This window comes from Aedes aegypti, chromosome 2, assembly GCF_002204515.2.
Source record: "Aedes aegypti strain LVP_AGWG chromosome 2, AaegL5.0 Primary Assembly, whole genome shotgun sequence".
NCBI classification, from domain to species: domain Eukaryota; kingdom Metazoa; phylum Arthropoda; class Insecta; order Diptera; family Culicidae; genus Aedes; species Aedes aegypti.
The window spans coordinates 17195757-17216237 of NC_035108.1; the positions used below are offsets into that span (position 1 = coordinate 17195757).

General features: G+C 37.2%; 1 protein-coding gene across 1 annotated transcript in view; it reads left to right on the forward strand.

Moving 5' to 3' along the window:
- The first annotated feature begins 113 nt into the window (after positions 1-113).
- Positions 114-20481, forward strand: part of LOC5571779 (lachesin) — a 57581-nt gene continuing 37213 nt past the window's right edge. Inside the window, exon 1 of the mRNA XM_001659861.2 lies at positions 114-1010. Within this exon, the coding sequence (XP_001659911.2) occupies positions 473-1010 (538 nt within the window). The 5' untranslated portion in view covers positions 114-472. The remainder of the gene's footprint in view (positions 1011-20481) is intronic.

The following is a 20481-nucleotide window of genomic DNA, read 5'->3' on the forward strand; positions in this document are numbered from 1 at the left end:
TGGGAAGCACTGGCGTAGAGCGATATACATGAAGCAGATCCAAACAAACCACCGACTGACGGTTAAAGTTCCATCTAAGCACCGCTTCGCTTCACAGTAGTGGTTCGTCGTTCGTCTGTTGGAATCATTAGCAGTTTGCTCGTCGACTTGAACGGTTCGTCGTGGTGCTCTCTACCCTACATCGAAACCGCGGATTCCGTGAACCAGCCTGACTGGTTCGGTGTGCTTGTGAGACGTGTAATAGCTCTGTGTAGTATTATAGTCGTTAGCTGGCTACCTCCCCATCAATACTTGCTTAGTGGCCGCGACGACATATAAGAATAAGGTGACGGCAGGGTGTGGTGATTTGAGTTTCTTACTGAAGAGTCGCAAGATTTTGAAGATTTTAGGCAAGATTTAGATTGCTGGATTATTGAAGATTAGGAAAAACGGTTTTTTATGTCCAAGTGAACCTTAGAAAAGTGAAGTGAAAATGGGTCGTGCTAAGTTGAACGCGTTTGCGTTGGTTGGCGTGCTGCTGCCACTTGTTTGCGTTGCCCAGAGAACTCCGTCCATATCGTATATTACTCAAGAACAGATTAAGGACATTGGCGGTACGGTTGAGCTGGAATGTTCCGTCCAGTATGCCAAAGAGTATTCCGTCCATTGGATCAAAACGGGCCGGGATCGGTCCGATGTAGTGTTTCTCTCGACGGGCAGCGCCCTAGTTCTCAAGGACTCCCGTTTCTCGCTCCGATATGATCCGTCATCGTCCAGTTACATCCTTCAGGTTAAGGATATCCAGGAAACCGATGCCGGAATCTACCAGTGCCAGGTTGTGCTCTCGGTGACCAACAAAATCACTGCCGACGTTGAACTTCAGGTTCGTCGTCCACCCATCATCTCCGACAACTCCACCCAATCGCTGGTTGTGTCCGAAGGGCAGTCCGTCCAGATGGAATGCTACGCCTCGGGCTATCCACCACCACAGATTACCTGGCGTCGCGAGAACAACGCTATCTTGCCAACAGGTTAGTAACCAATTATCATTTCTATCTATGAGTCCATCAATAATCCATCATTCTAGACGCTCATATCACGAGTTTCTTCTCGCGTACAGAGAAGTGCTTCTATCCACTGAACGGAAAAAGGTCCATTTCTTCCTCGAATCAAGAAGAAGTTGTTCCTCGCAGTAGGTACAGAGTTGTGTTGTGGCAAACGTGCAGTTATGCGACAGCATAGCGAAGAAAAGAACAAAAGAGTTAATCGAAGTTGGCGGTTGGGAATGGCGGCGGCGGCGGTAGCGGAGGCCGGTCATGGGGTTTGCTGAATTTATTGTTGAATCATTAGATGAGGTGGTGGCGGCGAATGAGTGCGAGTCGCGTTGCGCGCTGGTTGATGATTCATACAATAACATGCATTGGGGATGGGGCCGTGTTGGTACCTACGTCGTTGCTCGCATACCGCCCGTCAAGCCAAAGTTGATTTGTTCTGCGCTCTAAAGGGAGCTTGGTGGTAGTGGTTCACAATGGAAAGCGTGATGCGACTATGTAATGGGAATATGAGGTGTGATGCTGCATATGTAACGCGACCTTTCCGCAGTTACAACAGTGCACTTGGGTTGTTCTGTGCTCATTGGTTGCTTGATTTGTATGATTTTATGCTGGCTGTGAAGAAGCATCAATTGTTCCAAACAATCAATACTCAAAAATAAAAATAGTCACCGAACTGCCAAAGTTCATGCACGTTTCACTATTTTCTATCTGCCTCTCTTCATGGTGTGGATTTTTAAATCATACATAGCAATGCTTCAACCCAGGTGAATCTACAAATAACATAAAAATTCTTAGAATAGTGAGAGAGAGGCAGATATAAGATAATCAAAATTTACTAAAAAAATAGGTAGTAATTTCTCTGGCTTTTACTGTTTCTGAGTGTTTACTTAAGGGGGCAGGATCCGTCATCGATTTCGGAATTTTCAAATGCAGTTTTTTCGTTCAAAATCAAGAAAATTTACCGGAAAATGTGTTCACTGTACTCTTTTCTGCAACCGAAACACAGTGAACATATTTTTCTGTAAATTTTGTTGATTTTGAACGAAAAAACTGCTTATGAAGTTTCGATGATGACGATGATTACGATGACGGAGCGTTGAACGTTAAGAAAAATGTAGTGAGATCATTTTACTGAGGTGAAGCATCTTTCAATTTGTACATCTACAATTTCTTGTACAGATTGGTAACCCGTGCATCGTTCTGAGAACCTCATTTCAAAAATTTAATATAGAAAACATTCAAATATCCGAAAGTATGTTCCAAGAAAAGGTTGAATTACGTATAACAAAATGCATATTCGATGTTTTTATAGATCTTAACAGCACTGCAGTAAACTCTCCCTTACTCGTTAGTTCACATCTCGATATCAAGTTAGAGAACCATAGTAAAAGTTGGTTTTCATGGCTACGTCGATGATCGTTTAGATTGCAGTTGCACTGGTTTTGTGTTCTGTAACACGTAACCTCCATAACTCGATGGTCCCTTCAATAGTTATGGATCATTTAATGTATTAGCTTTTGGCATGTTGAAAACTTATTCCTCCCTAGATCGGAACAGGTTTCTATGTTTCTTAGTTTAGTGTTACACTTTATTTCAGCACGATGACCGTAGCGAATCGAAATTATAAATCTGTCAGTTGCGATATAAGTTTTGACTAAGATCTGACAGCGATCCATATATTTGTTCAAAACTATCAGAAATTCAGTAGTGTCACACTAATGTTTGTACTTCAGTTCATTGACACTCCAATTTTCTTGTTTTTGGCCTTACGTCCTCACTGGGACAGAGCCTGCTTCTCAGCTTAGTGTTCTTATGAGCACTTCCACAGCTATTACCTGACAGCTTTCTTTGTCAAAGTAGCCATTTTCGCATCCCTATATCGTGTGGCAGGTAACATGTACTCTATGCCCTGGAAAGTTAAGGAAATTTCTATTACGGAAAGATCCTGGACCGACCGGGAATCAAACCCAGACATCTTCAGCATGGTTTTAATTCGTAGCCGCAGACTTTGATCGACTAAGAAAATCTTATGGGAGTCAAAAACCGAGCTAAATCATTCAGAGATATTGTGATTTTTGTGTGAACATAACATAAAATCGTTCGTAATGTTTCTTATTTTTTTGATTTTAAACTTCTTATCTACCTTAATTTGATGCACAAATCAATATTGATAATGAAATACCGTGTAAACTTGAAATCTGTGCATAATACGTGTACACCCAACTATTAATTCAGAGCGTATCAAAACCATGTAACTATGTCTATCTAACTATAAGCTGGAAACAATGTTGGGTAAATTAAAAACAATATTGGCCTGCAAGGAGCTGAGAAGACGTTCTTAAGATTGAAATTTAAATCAATGTTCAGCATCAAGCAGTCGTTTGATGAGCCAAGTGTTATCTGATATATATCTGATAAGTTTGATTTTCAGCCATCAAGTTGCATAATCTTCTTTGTCCTTACTACTTAGTCGTAGGTTTCTTCGGCAAAAAAAAAATAGTTAAGTATAACATATAGCAGTTATTACTGAAACTGAAACAAACTTTTTTGTTTATCGTAATAATCGACTGGATGGAACATGTGGTGGAGCTGCTATCCCCATTCATAGGCGTATATAATATCAAATTTTCGTCATTAGAAACAAACTTTTTTGAAACTTTGGCTATTCAGCTTGGTGAATATACTTCCATAGCTGCCTATTTGCATTTTTGATGGTAATTTGGTTCAAACAGACTTGTGAAAATTTACTGGCAATAAGTCAAATTTGTTTGTCATAGGTGACTTAAATACAAAACATCGCTCATGGAATAATTCGCAAAGCAATTCCAATGGCATAATTTCATTTGTTGGGTATTACTCCCATAGTAGATAAATTGTAGAGTCCGGTGATATTTAATGTTTTTCCGTATTGAAATTTGCTTAGGAAATCCATACATTATACGACTATAATGTTCAACAATATCGATAAAAGTAGGCAACATTATTGAAGGACTTAGACCTTAGACAATTAATAGCATGTGTATTTGTCGAAAAACTAAGCTGAGATCATAAGAGATATTTTTAAGCAATTTCAACATGGATAAGTTTTCTTCATATGGATGGAAATTTACTTTGGTGTGAAAAAGTCCACCATAATCGAACATGGTTTTTATTCCATCAAAATTTGTACTTTAAAGGCCGGTTTGCTACTGACAAGAAAAGGAATCGCCTATCTCGATGCGTGGAAAATTTCTCCCAAGAAATGGTCAAGAAAATCACTTTTTTCTGATCGCAGTACGCAGTTGAGAAGAAATGTCACTTCAAAGGGGGCTTTCTGTAGGAAATTTCTTGACCCTTTCAGTCAAGGAATTTCTTTACTTTTTTTGAGCGAAACAGCATACTTAGCTTAAGCTCCTTTACTGAATGGGAAAAGAAATTTCCTACAGAGAGCCCCAATGCTCTTGCCAAGGGGGTGGTCACTCTACACAGTTGGTCGGCGCACATTCTTTCTAGTTGTGCCTTCATAGTGGCAATGCGTGCCAAGCTTGCTATAATACCAAAGACACATTAAAGACTCATAAGGTGATCTAGAATGCCGTGCAAAGTGTACTGTATATTCCTTTGAAAATTCAGGAGAAACTTTTCAAGCAATTTTTAGCATATTAGGAATTCTGTGAAACTCTGTACCCCGCTAATTTGAACATCGTTCAGATTAAAAATGGTTCAAACGTCATTAAGCTCATGGAACGGAAAGAAGTGAGATGGAACGCTGTGGAACGGAACACAGAATCAAAACAAAACAGTGAAAAAGGTAACCAGAAACACGTTTTTAGGGTGACTAGATGTTCAAATTAAAAATGAACCCCGATGGTTTGCATGAGGTACCGTTCAAATTAGCGGGGGTGCACGGTACTTGTGCTTGAATTCTAATAGAATTAAAAAAAAAAAGATTATGCTGGTAATTCTCGAGAAATTTGTTTTATTTTAATATATTTATGTACTCCGGCGCCAAGTCCGTCGCCAAGTCCGGCGCATATTTTCTTCGAAGAAAAGAAAAACTACTTGAAGAAAATGTCTTCTCTTTAAAGCCTGATTTGCTGCTGAACAGGAATCGCTAAAGAAATTTCCCGCCAATTCCTTGCAGAAATTTTCTACAGCAACTCCCGCTTGAACTGACATTTCTTTTCAGCTGCGTACTGCGATCAGAAAAAAGAGCTTTCTTGATCGATTCCTTGCAGGAATTTCCCATGCATCAAGATAGGCCGAGAAATTACTTGTCAGCAGCGAATCAGGCTTGAAGACGAATTTCGAACTAAGCATTTGGAAAAACATATTTCTAGAACCTGAAATAATATCTAACGAAATTCGTGGAAAAACTCATGGAGGAATTCAAGAATGAATTATTTATTTAGTAAATCTATTGAAATAATTCTTCAAAAATCCTCGAACACCTGCCATTTGAAGAAAAAGTTTCGGATAATACTTTGATGAATCTATGGTGGATTTATAAGAAGAATTCTAGTTTTTTGAGTATATTTACATAATTTATAATTTTGAGGAAGGAATTGAAAAACCAATAATATTTCCGAGATAATTTTGGAGGAATGTAAGGAATCAACATCAAAATGATTGTTAGAAAAATTGAAAGAAAAACTTGTAGAATTTTCTGTTAAAAATGGAAATGAATCTGCGGAGAAGTTCTCGGAAATATCGTTTAAAATCGTTTTGAACGCTGTGTTATTGCTTACCGTTTTGTATGACGATTTTGTTGAAATGTTTCGCTGAAATATGTCACCAAATTACCAGAAAATTGCAATTGAAATTCAATGTAGTTAAATCCATTTTATTCATTGATAGCTGTTAAGATTGTATTGAATCAAAATATTGTTTCACACTATTACGTAAAACCAATACAAAAAAGTTTAAATAAACATTATTAATGGCACACCCGACAGCTAACCGTTAGGCTGTGCCGAGAGATTTTAATTTTTCGCAAATATTACCTAATTTAAGCCCATGAAATGCATTTGAAATCACTGCTGGCCTTAAGTGTTCGGAATATGAGTCAAAATCTTTAGAGTCCTTGATGTTTTTTGTCTGAAAATTATTCAAGCAATCCTTGTAACTTTTCCGTGAGATTTTCTGAAAGACAAAATCTGAAGAGTTAGCTTAGGAAAAATCTCAAAGGCAACGTTGGAAAACTATTGATGAACTCTGTGAAGACTTTGTGGAAAGAATCCTAGCTTTGTGGTTTATTCCAGAAAATCCTGAACAAATTATTAAGGAAACGAATGAATAATATAATTATCGGTGGAATTTTCAATTTTAAATGATAAACTAACAGTTGAAATTAGTATGAATTTGTTGAAGGTGGTATTCCTGGAGAAATGTTTAACAGAATTTCCAAAGTTTTCTCTAGCAGAATACTCTAAGAGATTTTTCTAAGCAATCTGATAGATATTCCTTGAGATTTTTTTACGCCTCCACAAAAAAAATTCTGTTAAAGACTCGATAATTATATTATGTCAGGACCCCAGGAAAAATTCAATGAAAACTGGTAAAGAGTTATTGGAGAAAGCAATGGAGAAGTACGAAAATAATTCATTTTTTAATACCCAGAAATTTTCGAGAAAGATTCACTAGGGAAAATCCTCGTGAGTTCTTCGTAAGAATTCTTGAGTGATCTCTCACTTAACTATCAATTCTTCTTCTTCTTGGCATTAACGTCCCCACTGGGACAGAGCCGACTACTCAGCTTAGTATTCTTAGGAGTACTTCCACAGTTATTAACTGAGAGTTTTCTTTGCCTAAGTTGCCATTTTAGTATTCGTATATGGTGCGGCAGGTACAATGATACTCTATTCCCAGGGAAATTGAGAAAATTTCCATTACGAAAAGCTCCTGGACTGACGGGAATCGAACCCAGACACCTTCAGCACGGCTTTGTTTTAAAGCCGCTGACTCTAATCACTCGGCTAAGGAAGGCCCCAAAAACAATTTAGGAGAGAATTTAGAAGGTAAAAATACTTTCAAGATATGATATACTACGCGGTTCAGACGATTTTTCATGGTTTTTGTTATTATTATATTCCACTAGTGAAAATTTACATCATATAAGAAAACGAAGAGACGTATTTTGTTTACTTTTCCAGCATTTGACAGTTTTAGATCGTCCTAGAGTTGGCGGAATGGTTCCTTAGTCCGAGAATTAAGGATGGTGCAATGCTTTGCATAGATTTATAACATAATTACCGTGGAACACAAACCTGTTCATTTTACCACCCACTGTTAATTTTACCCACAGTTCCCGTATACAATATATTCACCTATATTCACATCTGACTAACCTGAGTTACCTCAGGGATATCGAAAATTTTTGTTTGTGGATGACACAGGCCTCTCCATTAAAAAACGAAGTCTGCGTGTCATATGTAGTAGATTGCAACGAATTTTGGATATCTTTTCTTCATACCTGCAAAAATGGAAGATTTTTAATTTAAAATTTTCTAACGTAAACCAAAAGCTCTTTATTCCAAACCTTAAAGTAGACATCTTGTCACGATAAGAGGGGTTCCAATAAATTGATCAGAATCAGTTAAATATCTAGGCTTAGATAAGAATTTGACTTTCAAAAATCATATTGAGAGTATTGAAGCTAAATGTAACAATTTTTTAAAATGTCTGTATCCACTTATGAACAGAAAATCGAAACATTGTCTTAAGATCAAGCTTTTCATCTTTAAACAAATGTTCAGGCCAGTCATGTTGTGTACTGTACCAATATGGACTAGCTGTTGCGTACTAAGGTACTCACCATATTCTTTCGACGACACACGTGCCGCAACTTCGATGCAATCCAATGAACTTTCCTATAATTCGAACAGTTAACACGTCCAGCAGCGACGTCAGCTGGACACCGGTTTGCTGTCCTCAAGATTTCTTAACCATTCTCCAGCTCTCCGTCTCCGTCCTGTTCCTCTTCACATCAGCCCTTCAGATGCGATAGCACTGTGACTGACTGGCTCCATCAAAGCATCACTAATCGTGATCAAGCGCATCTATTCTGGTCCCGGGATTCAAGTCCAGCCATGGAAAAGTGCACAACAATAAAACCGATGAGCGCATTTCCAATCCGATCGAAGCGAAACCCACCCGACCAGTGGTTTATAACAACATAGTATCACAAATATATTAAAATTTGTTATGTATAACAACTCTTTTCAATGTATTCGAACCCTCTGAGCAGAATCTCAATAGAGAATCAAAAAAGTAGATTTAAGTAGGCACCTTGTATCTTTATTAATTTTTTATTCTCTATAAATAACAAATTTTGGTTTTGTTGGTGAACTAAAGTTGTTTCAAATTTGTTTTAATTAACAACAAATTGTTAAAAAGGATTTGAGAGCAATTGATTATATACATATATGGGCAGTTTTAAATAAGGTTTGGAAAAAATAACAAATTTTGTAGTAATTCCATTATGGAAAATAACAAAATGAGTTATATTTTTGTTTAATTTGTTCATAACTTATTATATATTTGATTAAAGTATAAAACATTCTGTTTCATTTTTAATGTAGAGGAAATTTATGATTTTTGTTATTCACTAACCAGCAAAAATATAATTTATTTTAATAGGAAAAAACGTGTTAACTGATTAACAAAATCTCTGGTCGGGCAGCTTCAGCAGCGATCGGTCGATGACTCCGCTTTGTAACTTTCCCACTCCCGTTTCGCGTCTCCCAAAGTGACCCTTGGAGGACCGTAGGACGGACAGTTTTTATGTTGTTGGTTAGGGGACGACAAAAAAAATTGATCATCATGTCACGCGGGATTGCCGCCATCTCTTTCCGCGCTTGCGGTCTCACACAGACTCCCGTTTCATTTGATTGTTGATCGCGCTTTTGTTTGGGCTAGCGTTTTACAGTAATTTCTCATCAGAGATTAGATTGATGACGATTGGCTCTTTACACAGCGAAAATGGATCGAAGCAAGCTGTGTGCCTCTATGGTTTTGCAGTGTGGTAACGGAGAACTGGACCGGCTTGCCAAGATCAAGCGACATACGCATCGAAGTGGGCGCGTTTTTCTGTCGTCGTCGTCGTCAGCTGCAAAGCCACGCTAATTGAACCAATTAGGTGGCGTTTTTGTGACATAATTTCACTGCTATTTAATCGCCAACTTGATGATCGTAGGTTAATCGATCAAATGAGGATAGATGACAGCTAAATGAGTAAATTCGATGCGCTTGGTTCTATACATGGTCAAGCATAGGCGTAGTTATCTTAAAAGTTTACTCACAAATTTCATGCAAAAACGAATTTAAAAGCACTCTTTTGCGTGGTAAGATAAACTATTTAGTACCGTTAAGTCACCAGTCACCGTGCGGGCTCCATTCACCGTGCACATATACAAATTCCTACAAAATATTCATACAATTTTCACAAATTATTCTTTTGTCAGCAAAACAAGATAAAACTGATAAAATGAAGTAGTTTTTGTCGCAAAGCATTTTGAAAAACCTAGTTTATGTAGTCAAAATCATGTGAATTCTGTTTGATAATGAGATTTCTCAACACTCTTAGTAGAAACGCCAAAAATTACCATTTTTCATTTTAACGTTGGAGTATGAAATTTTTCAAAATTTCAACAAGTTTACACTGTGGATACTACTAGTTAGATGTATTTCATCGTATGAGCAATGAAATTTTATGCAATTTATATTTTTTATTGTGTTTCAGTCAAAACCCAAATGCACGGTAAATGGACCCTTTTCAATATGTATGGTTCCCATTACCGTGCATTACTGTAAAAAGCTTGAAATTATTCGGTAATATTAGATTTATTGTTATGTCGTGATTAAAAAACTTCATATTGAGTGTTTGAGTGAATATGAAATGGTTTGGACAATACAGTCAAACCTCCTATAACGATTTTAATAAGAAACTAGTAAATTTTTAAACTTTTATGGTTTTTATTATAAATGAAGATTTTAATACTCTTAAAAATGAGTGCGCACACTACTAGCAACATAGTTGCTCCATTACCAACGTTTCTTCAAGATACAAAATTAAATCATGACGAAAACTATATGCACGGTGAATGGTGCACTAGTGTGCACGGTAAATGGTGACATAGAACGGTACGAGGCGACCTTAGCATGACATTTTCAAACATATTTTTAGAGTATTTTTTGTTATCTAACACTAGTTTTATATTTTTTCCTGAATTATTGTATAATTGCACGCTACGTAGTGGTATTCTAGTACGCATCAAATTAATTGGAAAAGTTATACAATTTATTGAAGTGCAAATTTTTCTTAAATGCACGGTGAATGGTAGCTTGACGGTATATGTACTATGGGGATGGTATACAACGCCCAATTTGAGATTTCACCCCCAAAGCTGATATGAAAGTTTGAGCGGAATCTATCAACTCTAAGGGGGCTTTAGTTTGTTTCTTAGAATCACAGGGGATTCTGACTACGTCCATGTTTTCAAGACTCAGCGCGGAGAAATTGGCAGACGCGTCAATTTATATATCTTGATAAGAGACGAGGTTTGGCGCGAACCAAACCGAGCAAACAACGCGTTTTGAAAAAGACCTTCAAGAAAAGGTTCTTGACGGCCCATTGTTTGCTTTGGGTTGGGGTCTTTTGTTAGTTTTCTGCTGGAAAATATCCATTTCTTCGTATTTATTTCGGACAAAAACCTCGACAACAGGTACTTTTACAGCTGCCATAAACGGGATCCTTTTTGTGACGATGGTAAATCGAATTTATTTAGGATTGTCTAACAGGCTCAGGCAATTTCTTCACCTCTCTCTTTTCTCTGTCATCGATCATTTCTATCACTTCTTGCTATGCTTCATTCGTTCGTGTTTTAAAACGAATGAAAAATTACAACACCAGATGCATGCAATCCGCTTTCACCTTGAAAGTTACTAGAGTAAGGTGGGGCAAAAGTTTGACCTTAGTGGAATAATCAATGCTCGCGTATTTCTTCAGAAGGACCTATCTAACACTGAGAAGATATATTGATAATAAATCTACGAGCTGTTTAGTGAAATACCTACAAGTAGATGAAAAACCGAATTTAGTACTATACCATTTAATTCCACTATAGTATATATCTTTTGACAGATACGCGTATTTCGATCTCAATTGTAAGGCCGTCTTCAGTGTCGTGTACTAGACTCGACTTGAAGAAAACCATCGTAAGCACACATTATATATTTAAACTAGCCATAGTCATAATTCCCTAATCTGTTTTTGGGAGAATCTTAAAATTTAAGAGCTACTAGGTACATCCCACTCCTCTTTTGTTAGTGGAATTAAATGGTATACCGGGTACCCCCGTTGGTTTGACCACATTTAATCTGAACACTTTTTAATCTGTACCCCGCTAATTTGCACATCGTTCAGATTAAAAATGGTTCAAACGTCATTTAGCTCATGGAACGGAGTAAACTGAAATGGAACGCTGTGGAACGGAACGCAGAATCAAAACAAAACAGTGAAAGAGGTAACCAGAAACACGTTTCCAGGGTGACTAGATGTTCAAATTAAAAATGAACCCGATGGTTTGCATGAGGTACCGTTCAAATTAACGGGGGTGTACGGTAGTACTAAATTCGGGTTTTCATCTACTTACTGAGAAGCTCTTTTTGTCTGCTTACTTTTTATTCAATCACTGAGCCTCATTAACCTCTTCTATTTCGCTAAGCTAAGGACATTGTCTTTCGATCTAAAGTGAAACACTTTCGAAATGCTTTACTATTGCACTTGTGTTTGAAGTTTCACACTACCACCATCTGCAGCTCGTATTGCACAAAATAGTATTTCATGCAACATACTCATCAGATGATCACTAGGCGATGAACTTTAAGGAAATTAGTTCTAAGTGTTACGTCTGTTTGTCTGTGTTGAATGCGTGAAGTGGTTTCGAATAATTGTTTGGTGAAACTCATGTAAAAAAGTACAATTTCCGCAGTGTAAGATAATACATGGTTCGAACTTTTGTCTCGCTGATTCGAACTTCGAACTCCCATTGTAATCCATAATCGATTTCAAAACATTTATGCAAAATATTATACCTCAAAGACCCTTTACAATAGGTCTAGCAACGCCCTTACATAAAAAAAAATCTATAACATTTCATTTTAATTTCTCTCCAGGTAATGAAAGTTTGACCGAAAACTACATTTTTAAAACAACAAGCAGTCATAACTTTTCAAATCTCAGACGATTTATATAATATTTCTTCAAATTCTGTGTCTTGACTAGTATTCAAACCATCCACTCAATTTTTTTGAAATCTTATTTTTGTTTAATGACACGATAGAGCAGGGCCGGATTTACAAATGTAGGGGCCCCGGGGCCAGAGTCTTGTGGGGGCCCTTTTTCCAAGAAACCTGTTTGATAAATTTTATTAAATTAAATGAATGTAAGGTTTTTTTTTTTATGTTATTTGAATGTTAGTTTCCAGTTATCAGAAGTTAGAATCTAACTGCTTTGAACTTTCATAAACATAACTTGAGATCAGAATACTTAAGGTGAAGATGAATCGAAGCCAAACCTCAAATTTTCAAGAGCACAAATCTGGAGAACCCATTACTCATTGAAGCTGAAAACTTAATCGATTGTTTGCCACCAGCTAGTGACCGATCGATCAAGTTTTCAGCTTAAACGGATGTTCGGTTCTTCATCCAGGTTTGTGCTCTTGAAAATTTGAGGTTTGGCTTCGATTCATCTTCACCTTAGGAATTATGAGTTGCTATAGTCCATTTTACGAAACGACAACACTGATGATATTGCTGTTACTTTCACACGTTACGACACCGCCTTCTGTCAAAATTTCTTTAATAAAATAAGCAATCAGATGTTCATAAACTTCTCGTAAAATGGACTATTGAAGAAAAAATTGTATAACCCAAAAAAGTTGTAATTCGATACTTTGTTTTAATTTTGTTGGATCTCTTAACTATTCGATGGATTTGATTTTTGCAATTCTAGAAACAGGTTCACCGAATGTCGTAGTGATCTAATATAAATATGAGAGTTCATTAAGATTTCGAGATGTATGCATATTTTTCTAAGATCCAAAATAATGGGACAAGTATATTCCATGAGGATGAGACACCTTTTTTTTACCCACATAGTTTTTGAGTTATTAATATTGTGTTTTATTATTTCGGTTTGAGTTTGTTTTGTGTGAATCCTGTTATTTTAAAATCATTTTTAAATATTTTTGAATCTTTGATTCAGAAAAAGTTTGTACCCCTAAATAGATTTGTAATTTAGACAACTCTCCACATCTTGACATCGAAGATACCATTGAGATAGGGAAAGATCGAAACAAAGAACATATTTTTAATGAATACTAGATTGCAAAAACGCCTCATAGTCATGAAAATAGATAAAATAATAAACAGGCAGATGTCGTGCTCCCAAACTATTTTGGATCAAGAAAATTTGATCTAGTAACCTTTGATAAGGGGCATATCGACATACGGAGGGAAAACTGGGAACGAAAAATCAACAAGAGCACATCAAGATACAGAGATATCGAGATAAGGAGGATATCGAGATATGGGGAGGAAAAATATATGTAGATTAAAGGAACCGAAGAAATCATCGCCATAGGGAGAGATATCGAGATATGGAACATCGAGATGTCAAGAGTCAACTGTAGTTCTATAATATGCAATAATAAATATTTTAGTCGTAATTTGTGGGGGCCCCTAAAATGTGGGGGCCCAGGGGCCATGGCCCCCTTGGACCCCCCGTAAATGCGGCCCTGCGATAGAGTATGTTAATGTGACTATTTTGACAGTTTTCCCGCTCAAAACTAGAGCTAAAAATAAAAAAGTTGATGTTTCAATCTTATTATTTTCGATCATTTTCGACGTTCACTTCATCGACGAAAACCTATTGGGGTTTTGCTGTTTGACACTGGAGTTTTTAATATCTGACATTTCAGAAGGTGCACGAAAAACATAATTCTGGACAAACATTTGAAAAGGGCACATCGAAATTGGTAAACAATGGCTTTGCCGGACGCTGTTGAGCCCAGTTCAATACCACTAGCATGAAGAGCTAACACTAATCTTCCTGATAGTAGTGTTAGTTTGCGTGGGCGTACTAAAACAGCAACGTTTCTGAAAAAAGGCTCAAGACCTCTTGGGCCCTTTTCAAATATATGTCCAGAGTTGACCATAAAGCTGAGTTGAACGAGAGGTGTGGCATAAACTCAAAAACAAAAGAATATGTTTTTTGTACTTAAACCTATACCAAGCGTTAGAAAATGGAGTAATGATGTATTTCTGACTCAAGCGCTTGGTACAAAAATTGAGATAGGGCTTCCGGACTATTGGACTAGAAATCATAAAAAGAAACTTTTGCACCACATTACCCTAAGGTAGCAAGGGAGGTACCTGTTGCGCCCGGGATCGAGCCCTTCACGAAGCCGGAGAAGTGTCAGACGGAGGAGCGTTCTTGTATGCACCTCGGAATGGCGGTGAAAATGAGCACATTAGAGACCTCCTTCCACCACTCGTAGGAGCCTCAATGCTTGATGGCATGTTAGTTATAGTTGTAACGCATACCTACAGTCGTGGCACAGAAACGGAGACCCTCGAGGGTCATTCCTCTAAGACAAAGTGCCACCTAGTCGTCCATCGGTTTGTTTCGAAATGCGAATGACTTCCACTCTCGGTCCCTCTTCTGACAGGTTGAAATTTATTTAAATTACTAAATGGTTATTAATTGAGGCCTTCCTTGATGCCCTTTGTATTTGTAGTCGCTGCTTGTCTCCCATTCCTTGTCCCGAAAAGAAGTTCAAGTGCATTGCCTTCGCTGAATAATATAAGTAGTAAAGTAGGCTGTGCCATCGTGACTCGTGAGAATGCACCATGGAGTCATATAAATGCGGTGCTAAAAATAAAAATTGTTATTGCTGCGATAGGATCTTTCCGCTTTGGGCTCTAGTTCTGTGTGTTTTCGGTTTAAAACACTGGTGAAACCGAATGTGACTGACCTGGAGCAAGCGATTAGGATTAGACAAGTAGGCAGGCAACGCAGGCAGACACAGACGAAAATGCCCCGAATGGGCGCCAACTTGGATAGAGTGAGTTGCTCAGAAGATAGAAGACTAATGGAAAGGTGCTTTGAAATCGAATCCATTGAACTTTGCTTAAACTTATATTGAATGGAATGACCGGATTATTAGTTCTTTGTGTACAAATCATTGTGACATGAACCGAAGTTATTGCATTATTGTGTTTAATTTAATACGAACATTCTCTTTTAAAATGAAGTAATATTGTCCACATCAAGTTTTCGGTTATGAGTGACCTAGCAACACGAAGATCAGTTTTTAGAAATATAGTAAGCTCTCCACAACTCGATATTGAAGGGACCATTGAGTTACGGAGGTATCGAGTTATAGAACACAAATCCACTGCAAATGCGATGCAAGGGACAATCGAGGTAGCCATAAAAACGAACTTTGACTATGGCTCTCTAACTCGATATCGAGATACAAAGTATCGAAACTTAAAACTTTGTTCTATCTCAATTCATTAACCTAAAATAGATAAAAAAAACTAGATGGCACTAAACAACCACTGATTTTTTTTTGAACAAATTCATCCAATTGCTTAATTGCATTGCAGGATTTATAAAAACCCATGATATCTGACCTCGATGTATGATTTTATGAACGAACCCTGTTAATAAATGCTTTATTTCACAATAATAGTGTAGTAAAACTACGATTAGTTGGCCCAATCCAACAAAGAAAATATCATTGCTGTAGGTCGAAAATTCAACAACCGAAAAATATGCTTACCTCCACAGCACGACCCTCGTCCAACTCCGTTTGCCCCATGGATCAAAAATAACATATTCATTGTTGTATGAATAGCTAATTTCACCAACCGGAAGTAGCTATTTATGCACATATTCGGGTTGCAGCTCCGCCGCCATCCCCGCAGTCAGCAGCAACATTGAAAGGGGTAGCAAACAGTCAATCGTCGTTGCCGTAGGAAAAAAAAAGGAGTTGCACGTCCTACGGCTCCTCCCCTCATATCAAAGTCTCAAACACCGAAATCGCTTTCAGCACGATGAAGTGCCATACGGACAACACACTCAATCAAATCTCGTTCGGAACCCTGCACCACAGACAATCAGACGTAACAGCTTCAACAATTAACAATTTAAAACATAGTACACCCGATTCTGTTTTTGCACGGATTTTTTTTTTACACGGCCGTGCAAAAAAAGTTTCCATACATTTTTTTCCGCCAAAACCTTATTTTTGCATGAAACGTCGAGAAATGGTGTTACTTTTTTTGCACGGTTTTTGAAATTTTGAACTGAAAACTTTTTTGCACGGTACGCATCCCCCGTGCAAAAACAGAATCGGGTGTACCGCGATCAACGCTAACAATGCTGTGTTTGACTAACCGAAAACTAGGTGGCGGTATTGTGCAAACGTCAAACTCGAAAAAAGTGATACGAGCGCCAAGGGTAAACAGTTGACTAATTACCAAATATTAATATTGAGCGCTATTCTACCATACGATGAAATTAATTCGAGTATTACGTCCTTTTGCCTGTGCCTGTACCACACCGTCATTGGCCTACAGTACTATTCGGCGGCATAATTGCCGGGTTTCGTCGATCTCGTGATTCCATCGAGGCGTATTAGTTACATTGAATGGAGAACACTTTTAATTTTCACTGGGAATAGGGGTTCCTCTCGTGTCTAGGAAACAGCAGGGAGTTTGGGCGTAGAGCTACATCGTAGCAAGCGCGTTCCTACTTCGTCGTCGTGTGCAGCAATTAGCATGCTTTTTTCCCGAGAGAACGTAGTGAGCTGTGACGAATCACGCTGATTAGCACCTTTTAAATTGGGAATGAAAAATTTTACACTCAATAGAACGGGATCATTCAGGATGCGTTGTGAGGAAGGGTACCTATGCTCCTCTGTACAAGGTAATGGGAAAGTAGTCAATATTGATTGTTAAAACATTTTCACTGGACATTTCATTCAATAATTATCGATATCTCTGGACATTTTTCATGGAAATATGCATAGATTTCATCGAGATTTTTTTTGACAGGATTCCAAGAACAGAAAAAAAGTATTCTTCAGGAAGATTATCAAAAAAACCAAAATCTTCTCGCATCAAAAATTGCTCCATCAATGTCCATCATTTTTCGAGATTGGCCAAAGCGAGGGTGAAGAAATCGGCCCTAAGACACTCCCCTCACAGCTAGAAAAAATATCTATTTAAAACATAATCACGTGAACATTTACCCCCAATGCTAAAAGTACTGCATTTGGCCAACCGCGAACCAGGTGGCGGTAGTGAACAAACGTCAAACTCGAACAAAAGTGATGCGAGCGTCACGGGTGGGCCGTCGGCCAACTACCAAATATTAGAATTGGGCGCTATTCTGCCATGCGATGAAAATAATTAGAGTGTTACATCTGTCTGTGCTCCCCTGTTACTTTTTTCCCTTGCCTCAAATAATGGACGTATTTTTTCAATGACCTCAATGGCGTGACGCAGTTAATGGTCATTTCTTACCAGATTTAACCTTCCAGTCGTCGCGCGGTTTGCCTCCAACTACAGATCCAGAGCCTCAGAGTCCAAAAGAAGGTTGTACGCAGTGTCGTAGCGTGCGGTTGGCCAGGTTGGCACCCGCCAAGGGCGCCAGCCTTCAGGGGGCGCCAAAATGAGGACCTGGCAACATTTTGGAAGAAACATATCTAACGAAGTTGTGGTCATAACAAGACATAATTGAAGAAATTCAAAGTTCATTTTTGTTTGTTCAAAGCATCTCAAAAGATTGCAGAATTCATAATTTGAATAGTCGTATAAGAAGTTCTTGAAAATATCAACATTTTCTTCGCACATTTTTCAATTCCAAAATTAACCCAGTTAGACTTTAAGCATTCTCTTTTAGAGATCTGAAAGCCGTTAAAACTGTTTTACACATATATCTGATTTGTGATGTTCAATTAGAGATTCAACATGTGATTAAACTGTTTTTTTTTTATCAATTAGCTCAATTTTATTAGGCATTAGATAAAAGCTTCATCCAGTACGCTTTCTATACTACTTAGCATGCTAAATTACATTTCACTAAACTTTTTTGGAAATTTCGTCAAACGCAGTTTTGTTGTATCATAGGTTTCGACAAAATTATTAAAAAGATATTCAAATAATCTTGAGTACGAATGTAATACAATACCTACTGGACGTGAATTCTGGGTAGAAATTAAGTGTGTATTTCAGGTAGTTTTCTTCTCAGCAATGGTATTCCTTCTTATATGTGGCTTAAAAAAATGTAAAAAGATGTTTATTTTTTCTAAAAATTCGTTGAACGACAAAAAATGAATTTATAAAAATTATACTTTGTGATTCATTTTTACCGGGGTCCTAGATAAAATTGTTACAACATTCTGATAGTTCAGCTTTGACAGCCCATGGCAAGATATTTTATGCTAACTACAAAAATTATGGAATAAGAAAAAAAATATTTTGAATAACTTAACCAAAATTAACTTAAAATGACTAACAAATTACTTCTTGTTTTAGCTCAACAATGTTCTAAAATTAATACTATGTTCTAGAAAGTTGATGTCTACTGAAAATTGTAGAAACGATCTACACATATTACGCAAAAATGAATGATTCAAAAATGTCCAGCTGATTCCTTCAGGAATACTTAGACCAATTTCTGAACCTCTAACTAACACTTTGTTTTTGCACAATGTATTTCATTAAAATTTAATAATAATTGTGTATGGTATCAAGAAGCTTATGCAGCTTAGTTTTTCTTTCATTTAAACAAACATCTAATTCTAGGAATTTCGCCCTAAGACCTTTTTGATAACATGATCATCAGACGGTTCTTTTAAACAAGAAATTTTAGCTTTTTGTGAAGAGTTTGATGTACTTCAAATTTAAGTAAACTTTTAAGACTTTTATGACACTTTTTCAGGCTTTAGGAAACAAGTACGTATTGAAGTCGCTTTAGATCCTCAAAAAATAATCTCTAGGAATTTGTATATGTTTAACGTAAACATACTTCATTGAAAGAAAAACAAAAATGAGTGTTCACTTTGACTAGGGGCGCACAAATAGAGGTTTGCCAAGGGCGCAATGAGGCAACGCTACGGCTCTGGTTGTACGCTCGCTGTTCCTCGGATATCTGGACTGCAAGCACTGGCAGCACCCCGTCCTCAGTTATATATTGTATTGTTTCCTCCATTATACTGCAATGGATCATTGAAGGTAGTTTTTGTCAGTGCTCACCGCACCAAAACAAAGGCGCCACTGTATATGGGATTTAACATTGTGACAGCATTGCTGTTCTGTCAAACACACAAGGCTACGGTGGCGCTATCTACAGTGCTGTTCTGAATAATAGCAGCGCATGTCGATTTTCATACAAAATGCTCAACTTTGACATGCTGTAGTTTTGTTCCCTTTCAAGCAATCGAGTTGAAATTTTCTCCACAGAACTACAAATATGCCCAATTTTGTAAACACAAAATTTCAAAATTTTCTAAGCCCCTGCCGGAAAGTGAGATACTAGGTGAAATTGTTCGAAAAAATAGCAGTTTTAAAAATTTGCATTTCGGCTTGACATTATAGTTTTAAATTGTATATCACTTACCATTGGAACAATCTCCTCCTACTTATCAAACCTACACCTAAACCGAAAATGTTTAAAATGTTTGTAGAAGAAAAATTTTAAAATGAAAAACTGCTATTTTTTCGAAAAATTTCACCTAGTGTCTCACTTTTCGGCAGGGACTCAGAAAAAACTGAAATTTTGTAATTACAAAATTGATCATACTTGTAGTTCTGTGGAGAAAATTTCAGCTCGATTGCTTGAAAGGGAACAAAACTACAGCATGTCAAAGTTGAGCATTTTGTATGAAAATCGACATGCGCTGCTATTATTCAGAACAGCACTGTATGTTTTCCATAGCGGCCGTTTTGGTTATTATAATGATCCATTAGGGGAAGAGCACCAATTTTCGACCTAGCACTAATTTTCGACCCATTCATACGATTTTGGCCTACTGAAAATCCGAAAATTGGCACAGAATTCTTGTAGGTCGAAAATTAGTGCTTTTCCCCTATATGAATTCTTACTTTACTTTTTCACAATATTTTTTAGTTCCGGATTAAAATCAGAAAATAAATAAAAAGTTTACAAAAAAAATCTCTGGCAAATTTCAATTTCTTGAAATTGATCTTAAATAATCACTTACCTCCTTGCTTTAGATGACCAATCAATTTTTTTTAATAATGCACGCTCTGATTTGAATGAGAAAAATGGCTGACAGATTTGCGTAACGTGAAGTGCTCCCAAATCTGGTTATTTTGATTCATGATTATGAATACTTAGGTCATGAATTCATAAAAAGAAGTCATGGTTTCA